Raw genomic sequence first — 20,508 nt, 5'->3', positions numbered from 1 at the left:
AAAAAACACTTACTGTTTATTTGTAAATCAACCCAAATCCAATGTTATACCTATAAATTCCCGACATTGTACTGTAAGGTTTTCGATATAATGCAAAAATATATATATAAACAAATGAAGATCAAAATATAAACCTTTCTTCCTCAAAAGTCCCAAGAGTTGTTTTGGTCGTTCATAAAAAACTTAAAACTAAAAGTGAATAAATGAAATAAAGTTTCTTATAATACGGATGGTGATCAATGAAATAAAATATGTTAGATAATTATTGTAATTGGATATCATCAAGGTGCGCGTGGCCTCGATTCGAATTACAATGACGTTTTTGTAATTGAGCTTTAATCGATTATCGCACCGAAGTATCAAGTCAAATAAATGAGTCCAGATAACTTTTATAGAACTGATTATAGAATAGCTATAATGAGCTATTTCACATTCCCTATCTTGGTGCTATGCTCTTTTTTTTTAATTGTTCCCTTAGTGAACTGTCAAAAGGTCGGCTTCATGTCAGCTCCTTTACTGTAAGAAATAGTCTTTTTGTAAATATTTTAATCTATTACTGTTAAATGTTGTGTTGATTCTTTCTATATGTATGTATTGGTTTGTATGTGATTTAAAGGTAAATAGTTGCCGCATTGGAGTAATCCTAATGGGAGCTTATTTTGTCAAAAAAATAAAAATCTCTAAACGCTTGCGACGAATAATCAAATCGAATGGATTTTTAATTCACATTACTCGTAAAACGCACACACCTCACGGTTGTGTGAACATTACACATATAATTAGTGAATTGTCTTGTTAATACAATTTTTTTTTCATATATATGCTGTAATCCAATTTGGCTAAAAAAAGCTGTGGATTTTCAATAAACTGTTAAATAAATGCCTTAGATCCGAAGAGTCTATGGCGTGTGTCAGTCATAGAAGGCCGATCTATTTGCCTATTAGAAATAGCGAATGATCACGTAACAAATCTAAAGCCCATAGAAGCTTTTGTTTCATACAAAATGTAAAAGCGATAATATTTTTTGATATGTTTCATTGTTCTATAATCTTTTTAACCTTACGCCTTCGATATTGTCAAGGTTAATCTTATCGAGTGAATGTCTGTAAAGTGCATTTGTCACGGTTTCAGCGCTATTTAAAAATAAAGATAATCAATTACAATGTATGAAATTTCACGTGGCAATAACACATTGTTATGTGGTCCCCACTATATTATTAAACTTTCAACTGTTATTTTTTGCCTTGTATAAGTTTAACCATATGTTCATGTAGTGATAAGTTATAGTTAAGTACCTAATGACATTGTTTGTTCCCCTAATGTATCCCTACTCCTACCCAAACCTTTAAGTACCAAATCCCGATCCTTTCAAAGGCACTTCTATTCCATATTCGAACTCCAACGTTAGTTTTTGTAAACATAATTTTAAATAAAGTTTGTTAGTTTTAAAAACAAGTTTTAGTCACTGCCTCATAACAAATTTGGCGCAGTCGGTAGGATCTACTTGTGTAGTAAGACGAAGCAAACGTACAAAGGACTAGCATCGCCTAGTACGGTAGCCTTAGGCTTTTAATAGTTTTCGCCGATACTATGCTCTTGTGGTTCGTGTTACTGTGGTAAGTGGCATTTTACTTGTGGCTCATTCTTTTCCTATATTTCCATATTTTGTGTGTTTTATATATATTATCCTGTATTACTATATCTTATATTTCATTTAATTACATTATTCATATTTAACTACACACGCATTCTACATTTTAATAATCATCATGTCATTAAAGACCGAAAGCATAATGAAGGCATCACCAGTTAATATTCAAACTCTTATAAATCTTATTCCTATATTCGACACAAACAATCACGATGAAATTTACGGTTACATTAGGTCCTGTGATACTGTGTTTAAACTGTCATCTCCGTTTGAACGGGAGACTTTGTTAACTTGTGCTCTAAATAATATTAAAGGCATCGCGGCCTCAGAAGTTCGGTGTAAAACTTACGAGACGTGGGATGAACTAAAGAGATTTCTTATTGAGAGATTCGCGAATACCAAGACGATTCAACATTTGAATTTAGAACTTCAATCGATTTTCCAGAGACATGATGAGTCCTTAACCCAATTTTATCATAGAGTAGATCTTTGTCGTTGCAAAATCTTAGAAAAACTACACTCAGAAATTTGCGATTCAACATTAGACGGACGTGTAGCAACCACCGAGGAAACCGCCTTAAGCATATTCCTCAACGGTCTCTCTACAGACATGGGTATAATGCTCAGAACAAAAGGTTTCGATACCTTGAGAGAAGCAGGTCGTTTTGCAATGCAAGAAGATCAAATTAGGGCTATGAACAAAGCTAGGCAATCTTTATTTAGACCAGTTCCAACTCCTAGGCCAGCAATTAGGAGTAATGCATATCAAAATAATTACCAATCTATTAGAAACCCAAATATTCCATTCAGGCCTCCTAATCCTAGATTTTCTCCAAAGACATGTGCTTATTGTAAAAATATTGGGCATTCAATAAACGAATGTCGCAAGAGAGCATACAACGAGCAAAATAAACAACGCGCTCTCCCTGCACCAATCCGCCATTTAAACTTAGAAGCGACCAACGAAATGAGCGACCCGTTGGAAATCGCTACCAGCTCCTACTCGATGAACCCAGCTCTTTAGACTATTCAATGCTTCCTCAAATTCCAAAATCAAATCGAGTGTTACAAAGCACTGTGCCTGCATCCTTGCATAATAAACCAGCCTATCGGAGGCAATGCAAAGAAGCTTGCACACAGACAGATTTCGAAGCTAGCTTTATACAGACCTACAAACAGGGTAGCCAGTCCCAAACCTTTGGTCATAATACGGATTCTACTATTTCTTATAAGCACGATGAATCTCCAAAATCCTCTGAATCTAAAAATCGCACTGTATCTTCTAACCCCACTGTATCTCAAAATATCGCTGAATCTTGTAAACCCGCTGTATCTCATACTACTACTAAATCGAATTCAAAATACCATTATAAAAAAAATAAACGTAAGTCGAAATCAAACAACAAGAATATTAAATCTTTTTCAATCTCTGCTTTAAATGATATTCCTCCAGAAAATCTCTTACATGCTACATTTTACATAGATAATAAACCTGTGACTCTTTTAATTGATACCGGTGCTGGTATATCTGTCATACGTAAAGATAAAATAGGTTTAGCTTGCATTAACGAATTAAATATAGTTTCTATTCAAGGTATTTCCAGTTCTCAATCTCAGATGCTGACCTTAGGAACGGCAAATATTTCCCTTGACAATTTACCTAAACATAAATTTCATGTTGCAAACCTTAACATAAAAGCTGACGGTATTTTAGGTAATGACTTTATGACTGAATATGACTGTAAAATTGAAGTACAATCGAAAATCTTAACAATTGGCGTCAAAAGTTATGACTTATTTTATTTACATGAAAAACTACAAGATTTAAATTCACAGAACTATACTGTATCCCTCGAAAAACAAGTAATTAACAAACGATCGGAAACAGTAATTAGATGTACAACAAATTCTATGAATTTTGGCGAAGCAATCGTTGAAAAACATACATTAGATCATGGCATTATTATTCCACGCTCATTAGTGACCGTCGCAAACAACTCTTTTCTTACAACTTGCATTAATTTAGACAAACAAGATAAGATTATTAGCACTCCTTCCATCCCTGTTACTATTTTTGACTTTGACAAACATACTAAGGAACAAACTCAACATGAGATAAATAATTTTAATTGTATTTCCCAAACAGATCGTCAGAGCAAAGTTTGGTCCCTCATTAGAGGCGACCATTTAAACAAAGAAGAATCAAACTCCCTAAATAAAATCGTAATTGAATATTCTGACATATTTTATACAGAAGGTGACAAACTGACATTTACAAACCATACTAAGCATACTATTCCTACCACATCAAATATTCCAATTAATACGAAAACATATAGGTTTCCACATATACATCAACAAGAAGTAAAAACCCAGGTCGATAAAATGCTAAATGAAAATATAATACGTCCGAGTACTTCACCATGGAGTAGTCCTATCTGGGTAGTCCCTAAAAAAGTAGACGCCTCCGGCAAACAAAAATGGCGCGTCGTTATCGATTATCGTGAACTTAATGATATAACCATAGGTGATAGTTATCCTTTACCTAACATTACAGATATACTCGACAAGTTAGGACATTCTGTTTACTTCACTACTTTAGATCTCGCCTCTGGATTCCACCAAATCGAACTCGAATCAAACGATATTCCTAAAACTGCCTTTAATACTCCGTATGGACATTATGAATTTTTAAGAATGCCATTTGGATTAAAGAATGCTCCAGCAACTTTTCAACGTGCTATGGATAGCGTACTCTATGGATTACAAGGTGAACGTTGCTTTGTCTTCTTAGATGACATAGTAGTCTTCGCCTCTAGTTTACAAGAACACGAACAAAAGCTATACGAAGTCTTCAATCGACTTAGGAAAAATGGCTTAAAAGTTCAACCAGATAAGTGTGAATTCCTTAGGAAAGAAGTAGCCTATCTAGGGCATATAATTTCTAGCGAAGGTGTAAAACCTAATCCTGATAAAGTTCACGCAGTCGATAATTTTCCAGTTCCCAAATCATGCAAAGACATCAAGTCTTTCCTTGGCCTAACCGGCTATTATCGCCGTTTCATTTCTAATTTTAGTAGTCTAACAAAACCTTTAACTAGTCTCCTTAAGAAAGATGTTCCTTTTGTTTGGGGTGAAACTCAACAATCAGCCTTTGAAGAATGCAAACATCTCCTTACCAATCCTCCTATTTTACAATATCCTGATTTTACTAAAGAATTTATTTTAACAACAGACGCTTCTCTTCATGCGATTGGCGCTGTTTTATCGCAAGGGCAAATAGGTAAAGATCTACCTATTGCGTATGCATCACGTACTCTCAACAAAGCAGAATCAAATTATTCCACCATTGAACGTGAATTATTAGCCATAGTTTGGGCTGTTAAGCATTTTCGTCCCTATTTATTTGGTAGAAAGTTCAAGATCGTTACCGATCATAAACCATTAACATGGCTTTTCTCTATAAAAGACCCTGGAAGTCGTCTCGTTCGCTGGCGTCTCAAACTCGAAGAATATGAATACGAAGTAATTTATAAAGCTGGTAAAAATAATACTAATGCCGACGCACTCTCTAGGCCTTCAATTCTTAACACAAATACTATTGACTTAACTTGTGACAAAAATACTGATAAGAACGAAATCGATTCTCACGACGACTATTTACAATTAAACTATCAACACTTTACAGAAATTTCAGATTATAGTTTCGACACTCCAAATCTACATATTTCACCAGATAAGCTGTTAGACGAACGACATAAAGACATATTTATTGCTATTTCTTGTGACATTTCCGATAAGAACAATCTTTACAACGAAGCTATTTCAATGTGTTCTCAAGTGGAACCATTTCTAAAAAAGTCTAAAGCACTCTACGAAACTGACTTATTGGTTTCCAACAAAAAACAAAACATTTACTTTAACTATTCTCGACCCTTATATTTCGATCCTTGGGATTCTGAAAGCTATTTTAAGTGACTTCTTAGCTGTTTACAGAATAACGATTTGAAATCACTTTACGTACCTGACTTAAAAGATGACGCAACTTGTAAATTAAAAGGCAATGAACAACTACATATTACATCTTATTTAGCAGACATTTATAATTGTAAGATTACTATCTGTGAAAACAAAGTGAAGACTCCTAATCCTGAAGATATTCCTTCTATTTTAAAATCTTTTCATGATGACCCTTTGTCTGGTCACCGTGGTATAGTTGAAACCACACGAAAAATAAGATCAGAGTATTTTTGGAAAGGTATGACCGACACTATTAAAAATTACATTGACAAATGTCAAATTTGCCAACGGAGTAAGATACAAAGAAAAACTTATAAAGCTCCAATGGTAATAACTTCATCATCCACTGAACCTTTTGAACGTGTCTCTATCGACTTAGTTTCTTATTCGGAAGTAACCCATGACTCTAATAAGTACATCTTAACCTTACAAGATGATTTAACAAGGTTTGTACAAGCTTATCCTATTGTAGATAAACAAGCAATTACCGTAGCAAAGACTCTATTAATCTTCTGTCAACATTACGGCGTTCCCAAACGATTTCACTCAGATCAAGGAACAGAATTTGTAAATAGCATCATAAAACAATTAATGAAATTGTTAGGTTCAAATCATACATTGAGCACAGCTTACCACCCTCAAAGTAATGGTTCTATAGAACGTTTCCATGCTACTCTTAGAGATCATATACGATCGTATCATAAGAAAAATAATTGCAATTGGGATCAAATAATTCCTTTCGCAGTTATATGTCATAACACAGCAGTTAATCAATCATTGGGTTTCACGCCTCATGAATTACTTTTTGGGTATAAACCTCGATCACTCTACTCTCTAAAAGAATTAAACGAATATACAACCTGTGATTATTTACATGATCTTAATGAACGACTCAAAGTTTCTCGTGACGTTGCTTTACGTAACTTACAAGCGATGAAGGAAAAAGCTAAAGAACGTTATGATAAAAATATTAGAAACATCGCTAAGTATAACGTAGGCGATTACGTAATGCTCAAGGTGCCTAACCCTAATAACTTAGATTCGAAATGGGAAGGTCCTTATCTTATTGTCAGAATAGGATTCAATGAAAATTACATTATCAGAAAGAATGGAAGAAACCAAATAGTGCATGCAAATCGTTTAAGACCATCGCACGAATCATAAATTATTTAGAATAATTATCGTTACTAGATTTTTTTTTACAAACCAATTTTAATTCTATTTCAGTTTACCAATTGCTATGGCATTTCCCAATACTATATCCGACGGAGAGGAGAATCCTAATTATATACATTCGTTTTATACACACATGAATAATCCTTATTTTAGTTTTATCATATGTTCTATAATAAAAAAATTATTTTACATTATACTATACAAAATTTATATAATTATAAAGAAAATAGTTACAAATAGGTTTAATTCTAATTAGAATTCTGAATAGGTCGTAGTCTAATTCTTGAATATTATTATATTTCTTTCAATATTATATTTTACAAAATAGTTATTTCCATATTTCAGGTACTCCACAACCTTTGTTGTCGGGGATACCCACATACAAAATATACCTTCAAACTCAGGACTATATTATGAAGAAGTTGGTGAAGTTCTAGTGTCGGAAAGTTCTTGGAAACTCATTATATATAGAGATATCGAACCATTATTCTTATCGAGGGATTCTCTAAAACGATTAGTAAATAGTTATAATTTTATAATCAAACAAAATTCTAATTTACCTAACGTCGATACTACCAGTTCTTTTATTAAATTAAGTATTATGAATATAGACTCAAGGTTGGATGAATTTCAATATTACACAAGCGACAAGCGTTTCAAGCGCGAACTTATAGACGGTCTAAGCTCAGTTCTAAAATGGCTCATTGGTACACCAGACGCAAAAGATGCCGAATACTATAATGAATGTATAGATCTCTTAGAAAAGCAACAAATTTCTACGAATGATATTTTAAAACAACAACTCCAAATTCTTTCTTCAACCATTACTAACTTTAACAATACCATTTTAAAAATTTCATACGATGAACACATGATCAATGAAAATTTAATGAAAATTAACTCCTATATTAACTCAACGAATACTTTACTTTTTAATCTCAGTGTATCTGAACAGATCTCAACTGTTTCTATACAAATTCTAGAACTCGTCACGTCTCTAGAAAAACAAATTGATGATATCGTTGCGAGCATTTTATTTATTAAATCGGGAGCAGTTCATCCTTCGGTCATATCGTCAGTAAGTCTTTACAAAGAATTATTAGCATCAAGTCATGCTAGAACATCAGGTAACCTAGTGGCAACCGTGAGTCTTCAAAACATTCATAAAATTCTAAACTCTGCCACAATTACATCATATATTTATATGAACAAAGTTATATATATATTAAATTTTCCTTTAGTCAAAAATGACATATTTACCTTATACCATTTAATTTCAATTCCTATAAAACATCCTGAGTCCTCCTTATATTCCACAATCCTACCTGAGCACATGTATCTTGCTATCAGCAAAAACAGTCAACGCTACCTGACGACGAACTCCGTGGATAAGTGTCATGAATTCTCTCCAAACCTTCATGTATGCAGTAAGGTCACAATCTTCAACTCAAACGCACAACCAATCTGCGAAGTCTCCATCTTGCTGACGAATTCTAAAGACATACCTCAAAACTGCGAGGTATCCACATTCTCTGCGCATTTCAACACATTTCATCCATTAAAAAATAACAAATGGATTTTCATACTTTCGAAGAAAATTACATATGCTATGGAATGCAACGGAAAAACTACACATGGCGAAATATTTGGACACGGAATAATTCTGCTACAACCTGCATGCAAATTTTATACACCAATGGTTACACTCATCGCTGAAGACTCGAAATCGAAAAACATAAGTCATCCCATTGTTACTGTCGACGTGGAAAATCGCTGCATCGAAGGAACTCCAGATCTTTATAATCCAAGACTCGTACCTATCCAAATTAACGATGTTTCCTTAGACTCTCTCAATACTATTAAAGACGAGATCAAACATCACTCTAAAATACTAAATCAAGACAAATATATCATTCAAGAACATCCATACAATTTCACTCTAATGAGTTTATCACTTGGATCAGTCCTTCTTATTTATACTCTTTACAAGTTTTGCAATTGTTGCAACCTCTTCAAATACTTTTACCCAAGAAGAAACCCTCACGAACAAGGATGCATTCAAATATTTAATAATTGCTTCGACCAATCCCGAAGACGACAACAAATAGAAATCCCGATGTCTACATACAATACGACGACGACGACGACGGCTTGCATCAGCTCGGACGACGAGGAAGAGGACGCCCAACAAACTTCTTCAAAAAGTTCACGCCAACAGGCGCAACCTTTATTTTAAGGGGGGAGGTGTTATGTGGTCCCCACTATATTATTAAACTTTCAACTGTTATTTTTTGCCTTGTATAAGTTTAACCATATGTTCATGTAGTGATAAGTTATAGTTAAGTACCTAATGACATTGTTTGTTCCCCTAATGTATCCCTACTCCTACCCAAACCTTTAAGTACCAAATCCCGATCCTTTCAAAGGCACTTCTATTCCATATTCGAACTCCAACGTTAGTTTTTGTAAACATAATTTTAAATAAAGTTTGTTAGTTTTAAAAACAAGTTTTAGTCACTGCCTCATAACAACATCCACTTTATCAAAATCTTTAACAGGATATATTATACGATTGAATAGAATATAAAAGGTTTCGTAATAGTATATGGGTATGGCGCACAAATTATTTAAAGAGGTCTATTAGGTATGAGGGTGTGCAATTGTTTAATCAGTTGCCATCTAAGGTTCGTAACAATAGCGTTATTAATCAGTTGAAAAGGGCATTAAAGATACACATCAGAATGAGCCCATTAGACTAAAATTGGGCTAGCTGATGGCGACGTGTAGCTCGATCGTATATAATATAAAATTTCTCATGTAAATAAAAAATAATTTCTGTAATGAGAAATAAAGTTCTTTAAACATTATATGTTGTATGTAAATTTTCCAAACGGCTTGATCCCTTGGCGTTGCGTAGTGGAATCAGCTGCTCACTAAAGTTTTTACGAACCAATTCGACTTAGGGTCCTTCAGGAAAGAAGCGTACCAAATTTCAAAAGGCCGGCAAAACCTTCGCGTGCCCTATAGGGCTGAGAGTTTACATCAGATGAGCCTCTTGCCTGTTTGTCCCCAGTTCAAATCATTATCATTATCTGCGTGTTGTTTATTCGACTGCTAAAAGAATAAAGCCTTACGATAGTGCGTATCAAAAATATTGCATATTAACTATGTTACAACCGGTTTGATTTTTAAGCTTTCCGAGCTTGACAGTGGAAAAACAAATCACTTCCAAGAACTCTAATTTGACGTTTTGCGCTTGGGGAAATCCTAAGATTAAACTCCGACATCATGTAATAGCCTCTATCCCACACATATAGTATTTCCTCTGTCTCTATTTGGAAAATATTTATTTCAGACGAAGAGTTAAATATCTTGATATTATAAAGTACTTATACAAGTTATATTTATGGCAATGGTTTTAATATGATTTGAGATTCAAATATATTTTCGATTTCGTAACGATAAAATAGATTTAAAATTAACAAAAACAAATCAATTCCGTGAATAAAAGTGAAACCAATGTCGAAAAATTCAAGAGGCTAAAGTTTATTTCACTTGAAACTTGACGACATTTCGTGTTTCCTTGGACGAAATACTTGAAGAGGTTCCAAATAACTTTTATTTGAGGCCAAGTCAATGTTAGGTCACCGATTACAACTATACCTTTGGCGCGGAGTAATTCGACATGTCAAGGGAAGTTTTCATTCATAACAATTGACGATTAAAGTAATAAATATTTCAATAATACATTTTATTCTTATATCCAATACAATAATTAAGAGGCCGGCAACGCACTCGCAAGCCCTCTGGTATTGAGAGGCGGTTCATAAGTGGCGGTATCACTTAACATCACGTGAGCCTCCTCCCCGTTTGCCCCCCGTTTTATAAAAAAAAACTAATATTTAAAATAACTCTTTTCTTTTGCGAACTAGCGAACTGTGGAATCAACTTCTGGTGGGGTTTTCCCTGAGAGATACGACCTCCACTTGTTTAAAGAAAGAGTATACTCCTTCCTCAAAGGCCGGCAATGCCCATTTTTAATGGGTAGTAGCAGTAGAAGAAGCAGTAATTATATAATTATACCTTCGGTTTCCTTTAATTGACGCTATGAAGAACACAGACATACTTTAGTTAAACGGTGAATATGGATAAAGCTATATCTGCCTATTAAACTATTAACATTCGTCTCTTTCTGTCAAATGTAATAAAAAGATAAAAAAGTATGAGCTGTTTTGTTTTATTTTTTATTTGAAGTCTAAAGCACTGAAAAACTGTACGAGCAGTATCCTAAATAAATATTATCCTGCTTATCATATTGAGCATATTTCAATGACAATACGAAGTAAAGTCTTCAAATTATACGACACATATATATACCGAACACTGTAAATATACTGACAATTGTTACTAGATGCGCAGTAGAGATTATTTTATACTAAAAGAATACTAAAATACACGAGAACCACGCAAAAACTGGCAAATTATGCGTCGACTTTTCGACGTTTTCTTATTTTTTGTCCTACACATATTATAAAGCGTACTTAAAGTTAAAACAGTACACTTATCTTAAGAATATACGCTCTGTCCTGTGTCTCCTCCTGCCAATAGCTGGCTTCCAGCTGCAGCAGGTCCTCCTCAACTCTGTAGATCCAGCGGTAGCAAGGTCGACCTATTGGTCTAAGAATATATAATAAAGTTAAACGTAAGAAGATGAAGTGCACTCCGAATTTCAACCTTAGGCTTAAAAAGTTTCTAAACCAGGATACTGTTCTTATTATATGTATATTAATATTATCAGTTATTTCGATCAGTGTTGGCCTAGTGGCTTCAGCGTGTGACTCTCATCCCTGAGGTCGTAGCTTTGGTCCCCGGCTGTGCACCAATGGACTTTCTATGTGCGCATTTAACATTCGCTCAACGGAAAACATCGTGAGGAAACCGACATGTCTTAGACCCAAAAAGTCGACGGCGTGTGTCAGGCACAGGAGGCTGATCTCCTACTTGCCTATTAGATTGAAAAATGATCATGAAACAGATTCAGAAATCTGAGGCCCAGACCTAAAGAGGTTGTAACGCCACTGATTTCTTTTTTTAATTATCAATTATTTACAGAAAACAATATACTATAAAGTATAGCTTAATGCAATAATTAAAAAGTGAATGATACCTTACCGTAAAATGTAATAAAAAATATGAGAAATTATCTCGTAAATTTACCGTAAATGTACACGTTCATACTGTTAATACAAATTCTCGTCTCGACTTTATCTGTTTTTTTTTCATTGTAACATTATAAATATTCTTGGTATTTTAACTAAGAATTAATTATTAACTCTTTAAGCATCACATTACCATAACGGTAGGCAACTCTAGTTCGCTTTATTTATAATGAATTTTTGTTTAATTTTTTTAATATTAGGCGACCACTAAGAGAACGACGGTGAGACGTCTTAGGGATTAGTAATATGTAGGCAAAGCTGTCAAATTCTAGTCTGATTGAGGATCAATTGTAGGTAGGTACGTTAAAATATTCATAGTGCGTCTCGCATGCATTGTTTAGCGAACGCAAATATAATAGCCAATTTGTATAACAAAGACGATTTGAATATTTGATAATGACGTTACGATTTTTCCTCCAATTATTCGATGCTCTTTGTTTGAATGCGTCTTAAAAACTTAATTACATTTTATATTGGTATTGTCAAAGTAATGACGAGCGACGCGATTAAAATTCAAAAATCATTTAATCATGTAGGTAACACATTGCACACTTATGACTTGTCAGTAAAAAAATACATATTAATGCTTCTAATTTTATATTTAGTGCCAGTTCTCAAATCAAGGGCGTAGAACGGAAGAGAAGAACTGGCAATAAACTCTCCGCCACTCTTTTTAATCGCATTGTTGTTTTTTTACACAACGTTTGTAAGGAGCTGCAACCATTAAACCATGTTCCACATGACATCTTAAGTAATAATAATAATAACATAAATTAAAAACAAAGAGTTGTCCTCTATCAGCAGGAGGCATGGTGAAATAGGAGTACGCACTTACATTCTCGTGGGAACAACACGCAAACACATAGTCGAAATAATTAACATCACCGCATATACGAATTCACGTACGACCAGTCACTGTATACTGTTGTATTTTTTTATCATAAGCATAAATCATAAATATATTTTTTTATTCAATAATTTATTCATATAGAGTAGTCAAGTTATAACTTTATTACTCAATAAAGCAATGCCAAAGTATGACGTGTTACGTCTTGCGTAACAAAGAAATATCGTAGGTCAATGTCTTCAATTATGTCGAACTTGCTCTCAACCAATTTATTTCTGTCTTTTGGGCAGTTTGTTGATGAAATTTCTCCGTACGTATAATGAAATACTGATGACATTTCCATAGTACCTCCGTATTATATTAAGTAAGATTGGAAGAATGATCGTATTTTAAAAATTATGTTAATTAGTATTGTGCGGAATATGTTTGTGTGTTTTTATGTCATCAATCTTACAAGAGTGTCTTTGATGTGTATTAGGCATACCGCATAGGTTATGTATAATTCTCTGTATTAGGCTGGCATTTATTTGGAGAGGTTTTGTTTTTACCTACTAAAGATAAGTAGATCCACGAACCGAAACATGCGCACTAATCTGTTAGATGCCGAAATTTCCACTAATGATTTTGTGAGCTGTGTAAAAAAAATAGTTCTCAAATTATAAAGGGACGACTCATCACCACTCATTAATTTTTATTAATGTTATCAAAAAGTTCAAAGACGCGCAAAACTACAAAAATGATTTTGGTTAATGCGAGTACAATTAAAAAAAATCTCAAATAAACGCGAGTTTTCAAAGAAACTTATCTATACTTTCTAACCACGATTACTAAAAAGCACTAGGATCGGGGAGTTGTTTGATTTTGCGTTTATGCCCCGTATTTATTTACGCACGTATATATGAATTGCCTACAAAGATTTTTTTTTATTTCCAGCTGATGGCTACATGCAAAAGTTCGACTTTCCTCTAGCTTCTCTACTTATGTGCAGTGGATTTTTCATCATGTATCTCGTAGAAGAGTTGGTGCACATGTACCTAGATCACAGGTAAATAATATTTTCTTTGGACTCATTGTTAAGAAAATCCTCAGAATTTCTTACAACGATCTCAAATTTGATTAAATTAATTACCTTTCGAGGCGATGAACTCTCTCCATATAAATGGGCCTTTATTATAAAATACGTACTGACGATAATACGAAGTACCTACTTTATTTATTGCTATAGTACCTAATGATGTAAAAAAATATAATTATAATTATTAAAGCTTTTTTAATGAATCCATACAACAATTTGTTAGTTTACATTTCTTAATATTTAGTTGGGTTAGTATAAGTTCTAAAAAAATGAGATAAAAACCTCCTCTATATTTTTCAATTTCTCTTGGCCTTAAGCAACATTCATGCAGTTTTTCCCCGCTAGTTCTATAACGTAATCTGTCCATCTTTTCTTTTATCGTCCTGTACATCTCTTTTCAGTACGAAAAATATACATTTACCATAAATACAGTATAATTTTGTCTTTAATTTTCAATTTAAATGATTTTTCAGCGAATTCATGTATTATTATTTTCACCATTTGTGCCCAAAAAGTGTCGAGGTTTTATTAAACACGAAGTTTTATTTATGACATTGGTAATTATTGTGCAGAGAGAAGAGCAACGGTTCTGTGGCACCTTTGGTTCGAAACCTCAGTATTAGGAGGAGCAACAGGACTGAAGAAAAAGGCGTACATAGTGTCACCAATTCTACATCAGATCTCATTGACCCCTCATCTATTACTAAGGGAAAGGTGAGTGGTCAAAATATTATCTTCATACAATATAACAAGGCCTCAGTTTTTGTGACATAGCTAATGCATGCCTGTAACCTAGAGATCTTGGCTTCGGATCCCGGTAAAACAACTTGGTAGGTAGAATTTCGGGTTAAGTTAGTTCAAACAAAAAAACAATATTTAAACTAAATTGAATAAAATTGGCTTTCTCATGTTTACGAATTACAATAGCTTATAAGCTAACAAATGCATAATTTCCTCAGGACATCGAAGTCAACACCGCTGACCACAGTCATGGGCATAGCCACGCTAATGGACATAGTCATATGCCCATCAATGATGTGGATAGCGTAACGGCTGCCCTCCGTGGACTTCTGATTGTACTTGCCCTGTCTATACATGAACTGTTTGAAGGCCTTGCCGTAGGCTTGGAATCCAGCACATCAAATGTATGGTACGTACGACAATTTTCATACGTATTTTCGTAACTTCAATTAGATATTGAGACCCATAACTTTTATGTTAAACCCATGCGTATAAAACATACTCGCACGTATTGGCTAATAGTTTCGTTATCGTCTAATAAAAAAAAATTGTTTGTCTTCTCGCCACTAGGTGTCACTATTCTTAATAGTAAGGATTAACGCAATAAGGCAGAAATAAAAATATACAGACTTAAATTAGATTTTGTGACCCATAGCTTTGATGCTAAGCCTATGCGTATAAAATACACTCGCACGTATTTGCTAATTTAGTTTCTTTATCTTCTAATCCAAATATTTTAGTTCGTCTTTTCACCACTAGGTGTCACTTTTCTTAATAGTAAGGATTAACTTACTAAGGCAGAGATAAAAATATACAGAACAATCAGCGTAGTCATTATTATCTAAAGTTTTAATAACATTATATTTTATTCCTCAGGTATATGCTTGGAGCGATTTCTGCACACAAACTTGTCATAGCCTTTTGCATTGGTGTAGAGTTAATTGCAACTCGTACCAAGACTTATTTGGCCATCATTTACATTACCACATTTGCCATAGTATCTCCACTTGGTATTGGAATTGGTATACTACTGGTTGGGGGAGAGGGAGCCACTGCAGCAGGTTCCTATTCCGTCATACTACAAGGCCTGGCGTCTGGAACCTTGCTGTATGTTATTTTCTTCGAAATCTGGAAGAGCGACAGATCTGGAATTTTGCAATACATTGCTGCATTGATCGGCTTCGGTTTGATGTTCGGATTACAGTTACTAAGTAAGCATAACATTAATATATTCAACATATAAATTTAAGAGATTAAGCACCACCTATGGCCAAATAGAGGAAACGGTATCACAGATCAACAAAGGTGATGGTAATTAGCATGGATAATTTAGAGTCTAAATTATCCATGCTAAATTTTAGACTCAAGACAATATTCTTTTCTTATAAACTTTACTCAGTAGATACTAGCGCGACTCATTCTGTAAATTAGTTCAAAAAGTACCTTTCTTTTATTCCGCCTTTTGTTTTCTAACGTTGTTACATGTTTATTATGGAACATAAGATACAGGTATCACTTATATACGCGTAATAATTAGTCGAATATTTCCGTTTGCATAGTAATCATGTAAGTATTTTTTTCAGCTCCTCACACTCATTCTCATGGCGGAGATGGACATGACCACTCCTCCAATGAAAACGGAACAGACCATGGACATTCACATGATTAAATTGATATTTCCGTAAGTCCTATTCTTAATTAGCTTAAATTATTCGGCTACACCTAATTAACTCATTCGTAATTGGTCTATCTAAAGGAAAACCGGTGAATGCTCACATAATAATTAAGAATAGGATAGGGCACAAGACTACATTATAACATAAGACCTATTGGCTACTCTATAAGGCAACTGTTTACAATAATTAATAAAGTAAAATATATTATTACTTTTAGAAACCAAATGTGAACAAAAAAATAATATTATTATATCCCACTAAAAAGTTTTTAGCTCCTACAGCGAGATTCTATTGTTGCCATATTAATATCTTGTCAAATTTATTTCAAACAGTCAAAGTATGGGTTCCAATATTGTATGGAAATATTTTTCTTGCAGCCGTTATGGTATAATATGTTATAATATGATGGTATCGTTGCATAATACTTATTAAAGATTTAATATTATTTTTATGGATTTTATTTACGTAAAGGCAAACTAATCTTTAAATACGTATTATGGGAACGAAACGATAATCTTACTAGTATTTTTAGAGCAACTACAGGAGATTTTGTGAAAGTCTGTCTAGTCAGTAACAATTATAATTAAGTTTTACATTAATTCTGCAAATAACGTTCGATTTGTACAAATATTGTCTTTGAATTTTAAAAGCAATACAGACTACATAATATTATTATTTAAAAAACAATATTTAACATTTATAATTTTATATAATTCTGGACTAATTAGTTCTTAGACGTGTATAGAGGGAGGCCGAGATGCTCGCCCACCCAAGAATGGTTTTGTACTTACCTCCTGGATGTCGGATTACTAATTCGAAATTCTAGGCTGGAGGACTCCCCTTATAAAACCTATGCCAATGATTATCTTATCCGAACAAATTATTTTTATATCAAATGACAATTTGACACGTTTGCTTTGTGCTCAAACTTTTCTATGAATATTATTTGAAATTCAAAGACAAACGAACAGGCGAACTATCAAGATTATAATATAAAAGTGATTATACTATGAAATAACTAAGTACAATAATGTTAAGATAGAAAAGTTAGATATTGCATATGACTACAAATAAATTGTTAAAACGTTAATCGTTATAATAAAAGTCATTAATAGTTTTAAATCTGTGTAAGATAATGATGATGTGTTCTTCATAATATGTTGTCTATGAGTTTAAAGTTTATAGAACATATAATTTTGTCACAAACTTATAGAAGCATCGTCTGTGATAATTAGTAGATACTAAGACAAAACCTTTGCAGAAAATCTTAATCATAATAATAAATAAAAACGTATTAAGTAATCACAGTTATTGTTGCATAGACGAGAAGACTAAAAATGTCTTTACTTAAATGTCAAAAGTTTTATGCCTAACTTTTATGCCTAAATACTTAGAATAGTTTTTACGCCAAGTTTTTTTATGTATATAATAAATTATATAAATATATACTTGCGTATTATTTTAATATAGTGCTTTGTTCGCGCTAAAAGACATTGGCAGCTTCACCACCAATTGCACCTGTTTTAAAATAACAAATAAAAAGTATCCCGCATTCAGTAATACTGTATATATCGAGGTAAAAAGTGCGCTTCGCAGTTCGCGTCGCAGCACCGCAACCATGCCAAAATTGAGTCTATATCGCCTATCATTATTAAAAATCCCCAACAGCAATACTGCAGCAACTTTAAAAGCCCTAACATACCAATTAAAGCATCCATACAGTGAAATGCGAAAAAAATATGATAATATTCGTAAAAAATAGTTCAAAATGTTTTCATACAAAATTTGAATTGAAAAAAATTCACAAACGTTGATATCTCTAGTTTCTGATCAATTTTCTCTATGGCGTTGAAATTCCAACTGCTACCGTTTTAACAGGCCGTTGGCATTCGAGTTGTATGAAAATTGTAGTCCATTTTGAGTATGCAGATTTTTCTTAGTAGTTATTCAAATTAATACGGCAAATTTTGCGCTCGATCCATACATAAACGGCCATTTTGGTTTTGTAGCCATGCCACCTATAAATTTTCCATTAAAACCCTGGCACCTAAACCTCACACTATCTCGCAGGCGTTGACATATTATTTTGGGAAAACAGACCTTCAAACTGATTTTATTCTATCTTCTCTTTCTTTTCTATGTAATTTCGATAATGCGCCATTTCATATAGTTTTCGTGTTAGTTTTCACATTATGATATGGAATGGGGTGTTAAAGAAAATATGATTGCAGTGATCGCCTTGCACAAAGTGGATATGGAGCCGTCGATCATATTTCAGAACCTTCATAGGCATGGATCAGCCGTAGGCTCGTATAGCTATCTATACGTACTAGTACTATCAACAGATACAACAACACTTCGTCTGTCGAAGACCAGAAAAGATCGGGGCGGCTTAGTGCTGTTGGAACTACAAGGGCTGTTAATGCTGCTAAAGCTAAAATGTATTCATCGAAACCCCATTAGGAAGCAAAGAATATTATCGCGAGAAATGAAGATTCCCGCTAAGAAGAACACTACAATAAGCAAAATGATAAAGTGTACGCTCACAGTTCTAAAGAAGCTGCTCAAGTGATAGAAAAGGTACAAAGTGGTCATCATTCTACGTTAGTGATGGTTTGGTGGGGCGTGTCTTATCAAGGAGTCACAAAACTAAATTTTTGTGAAAAAGTAGTGAAAACTTCATCCAAAGTGTATCAAAATATAGTCTTGGAACATTTTGTGAAACCTCTCAGCATAACACTTTTTTTAAATATTCCGTGGACTTTCCAGCAGGATTCTGCACCTGGTTACAAGGTACCGGCTTGGTTAGGACCTAACCTAACCAAGCCGGCTTGAAGCCAACGTTCTGGACTTTATAAGAACTGAAGACCTTGGCCCTTATCTAGCACAGACCTCAACCCTTTAGACTTCAAATTATGGTCAGTTTTATAGGACATGGCCTGCTCTAAACGATACGGCGACATTGAGTCACTTAAATAATCTTTGAGTGCAGAAAGTTGCAGTGGAGAAATTTCCCCTGGAAACGGTGCGTAAATCCATAGATTCGTGACCAAACAGATTAAAGGCCCGTATAAAGGCCAAAGGTGGCCATTTCGAATAAAATATTTTCTTATTTTTGCTGAGACTTTAATAAAGATGTAGGTATAAATTTTAATAATATTACATTATTTCATATTTGTTGAATCTATTTCTGATAATTTAATTACTAAATTTAAAAATTCTGCTGACCGTCTCCTTGAAATTAGATCATATTATGTACAATGCATCTTAAAATTCTATATTTTGTCACAAGTAGACTACTTAATCAAAATTACCTTAGAATCGATTTTTTATATGCAGCTGAACGAGCAATCTTGGACCCAAGCATCTCTACCCATCCGTTATGGTGGTTTAGGGATTCGCAAAATTTCCAATGTTGCTTTACCAGCTTTCCTATCTTCTGTCCAAAGTTCAGCAATCTCCCCTTCAAACTTTGAGATTGCTGGCTTGGAAGAAGCTCGAAACGCTTTCTTAAGGAAATAGCAAATAGGTTAGTCACATCACAGGAGACCGAAGAGCTGGCAGCTCCTTCGGACAAAGAAGTAGTCTACTAGCTATTCAAAGGTTCCCACTTTGAATAGCTAGACTAATTATCTAGCTGTATCTCCGGAGCCTTGCCTATAGGGACTCCATTTAATAATATATTTTAGTTATTATATTTTAAGGTTATTAAGTATTACTTTTATATTCTGTAATTTGGTTGTTGATTATATGTTAATTAAAACATTTGATATTTATCTAAAATTAATCTAGTTAGAATATTCGTCACATTGATACTATTTGCTCAGCCTGGTATATGATATTAGGAGATAATAAAATGATATCTTGACTGAGATTGTGTAAAAATTATTGTCTTCTAAGGCGGAACGATACCTGTCTGAGCACATGAACAAATGTCGAAATACATTTTGCGACATACAGTGTTTGTCTACTAACAATTTTCTAATTAAAAAACGCAAATACTTCATTTAAAACGAGGAAATTGTCTGTCTGTCTTTCTCTGGAATATAGGCTTAGAGATATAACATATAGTTATTTTTCATAGTGATAAATGCAACGATGCA

General features: G+C 33.7%; 1 protein-coding gene across 1 annotated transcript in view; it reads left to right on the top strand.

Moving 5' to 3' along the window:
- Positions 1-17,851, top strand: part of LOC125054261 (zinc transporter ZIP1-like) — a 36,876-nt gene extending 19,025 nt beyond the window's left edge. The window contains exons 2-6 of the mRNA XM_047656011.1: positions 13,847-13,958; positions 14,561-14,702; positions 14,948-15,138; positions 15,606-15,940; positions 16,313-17,851. Coding sequence (XP_047511967.1) covers positions 13,847-13,958; positions 14,561-14,702; positions 14,948-15,138; positions 15,606-15,940; positions 16,313-16,398 — 866 coding nt within the window. The 3' untranslated portion in view covers positions 16,399-17,851. The remainder of the gene's footprint in view (positions 1-13,846; positions 13,959-14,560; positions 14,703-14,947; positions 15,139-15,605; positions 15,941-16,312) is intronic.
- The last annotated feature ends 2,657 nt before the right edge of the window (positions 17,852-20,508 follow it).

The sequence above is a fragment of the Pieris napi genome, chromosome 12 (genome assembly GCF_905475465.1).
Source record: "Pieris napi chromosome 12, ilPieNapi1.2, whole genome shotgun sequence".
Taxonomy (NCBI): domain Eukaryota; kingdom Metazoa; phylum Arthropoda; class Insecta; order Lepidoptera; family Pieridae; genus Pieris; species Pieris napi.
This window is presented reverse-complemented; position numbering and strand designations above follow the sequence as displayed.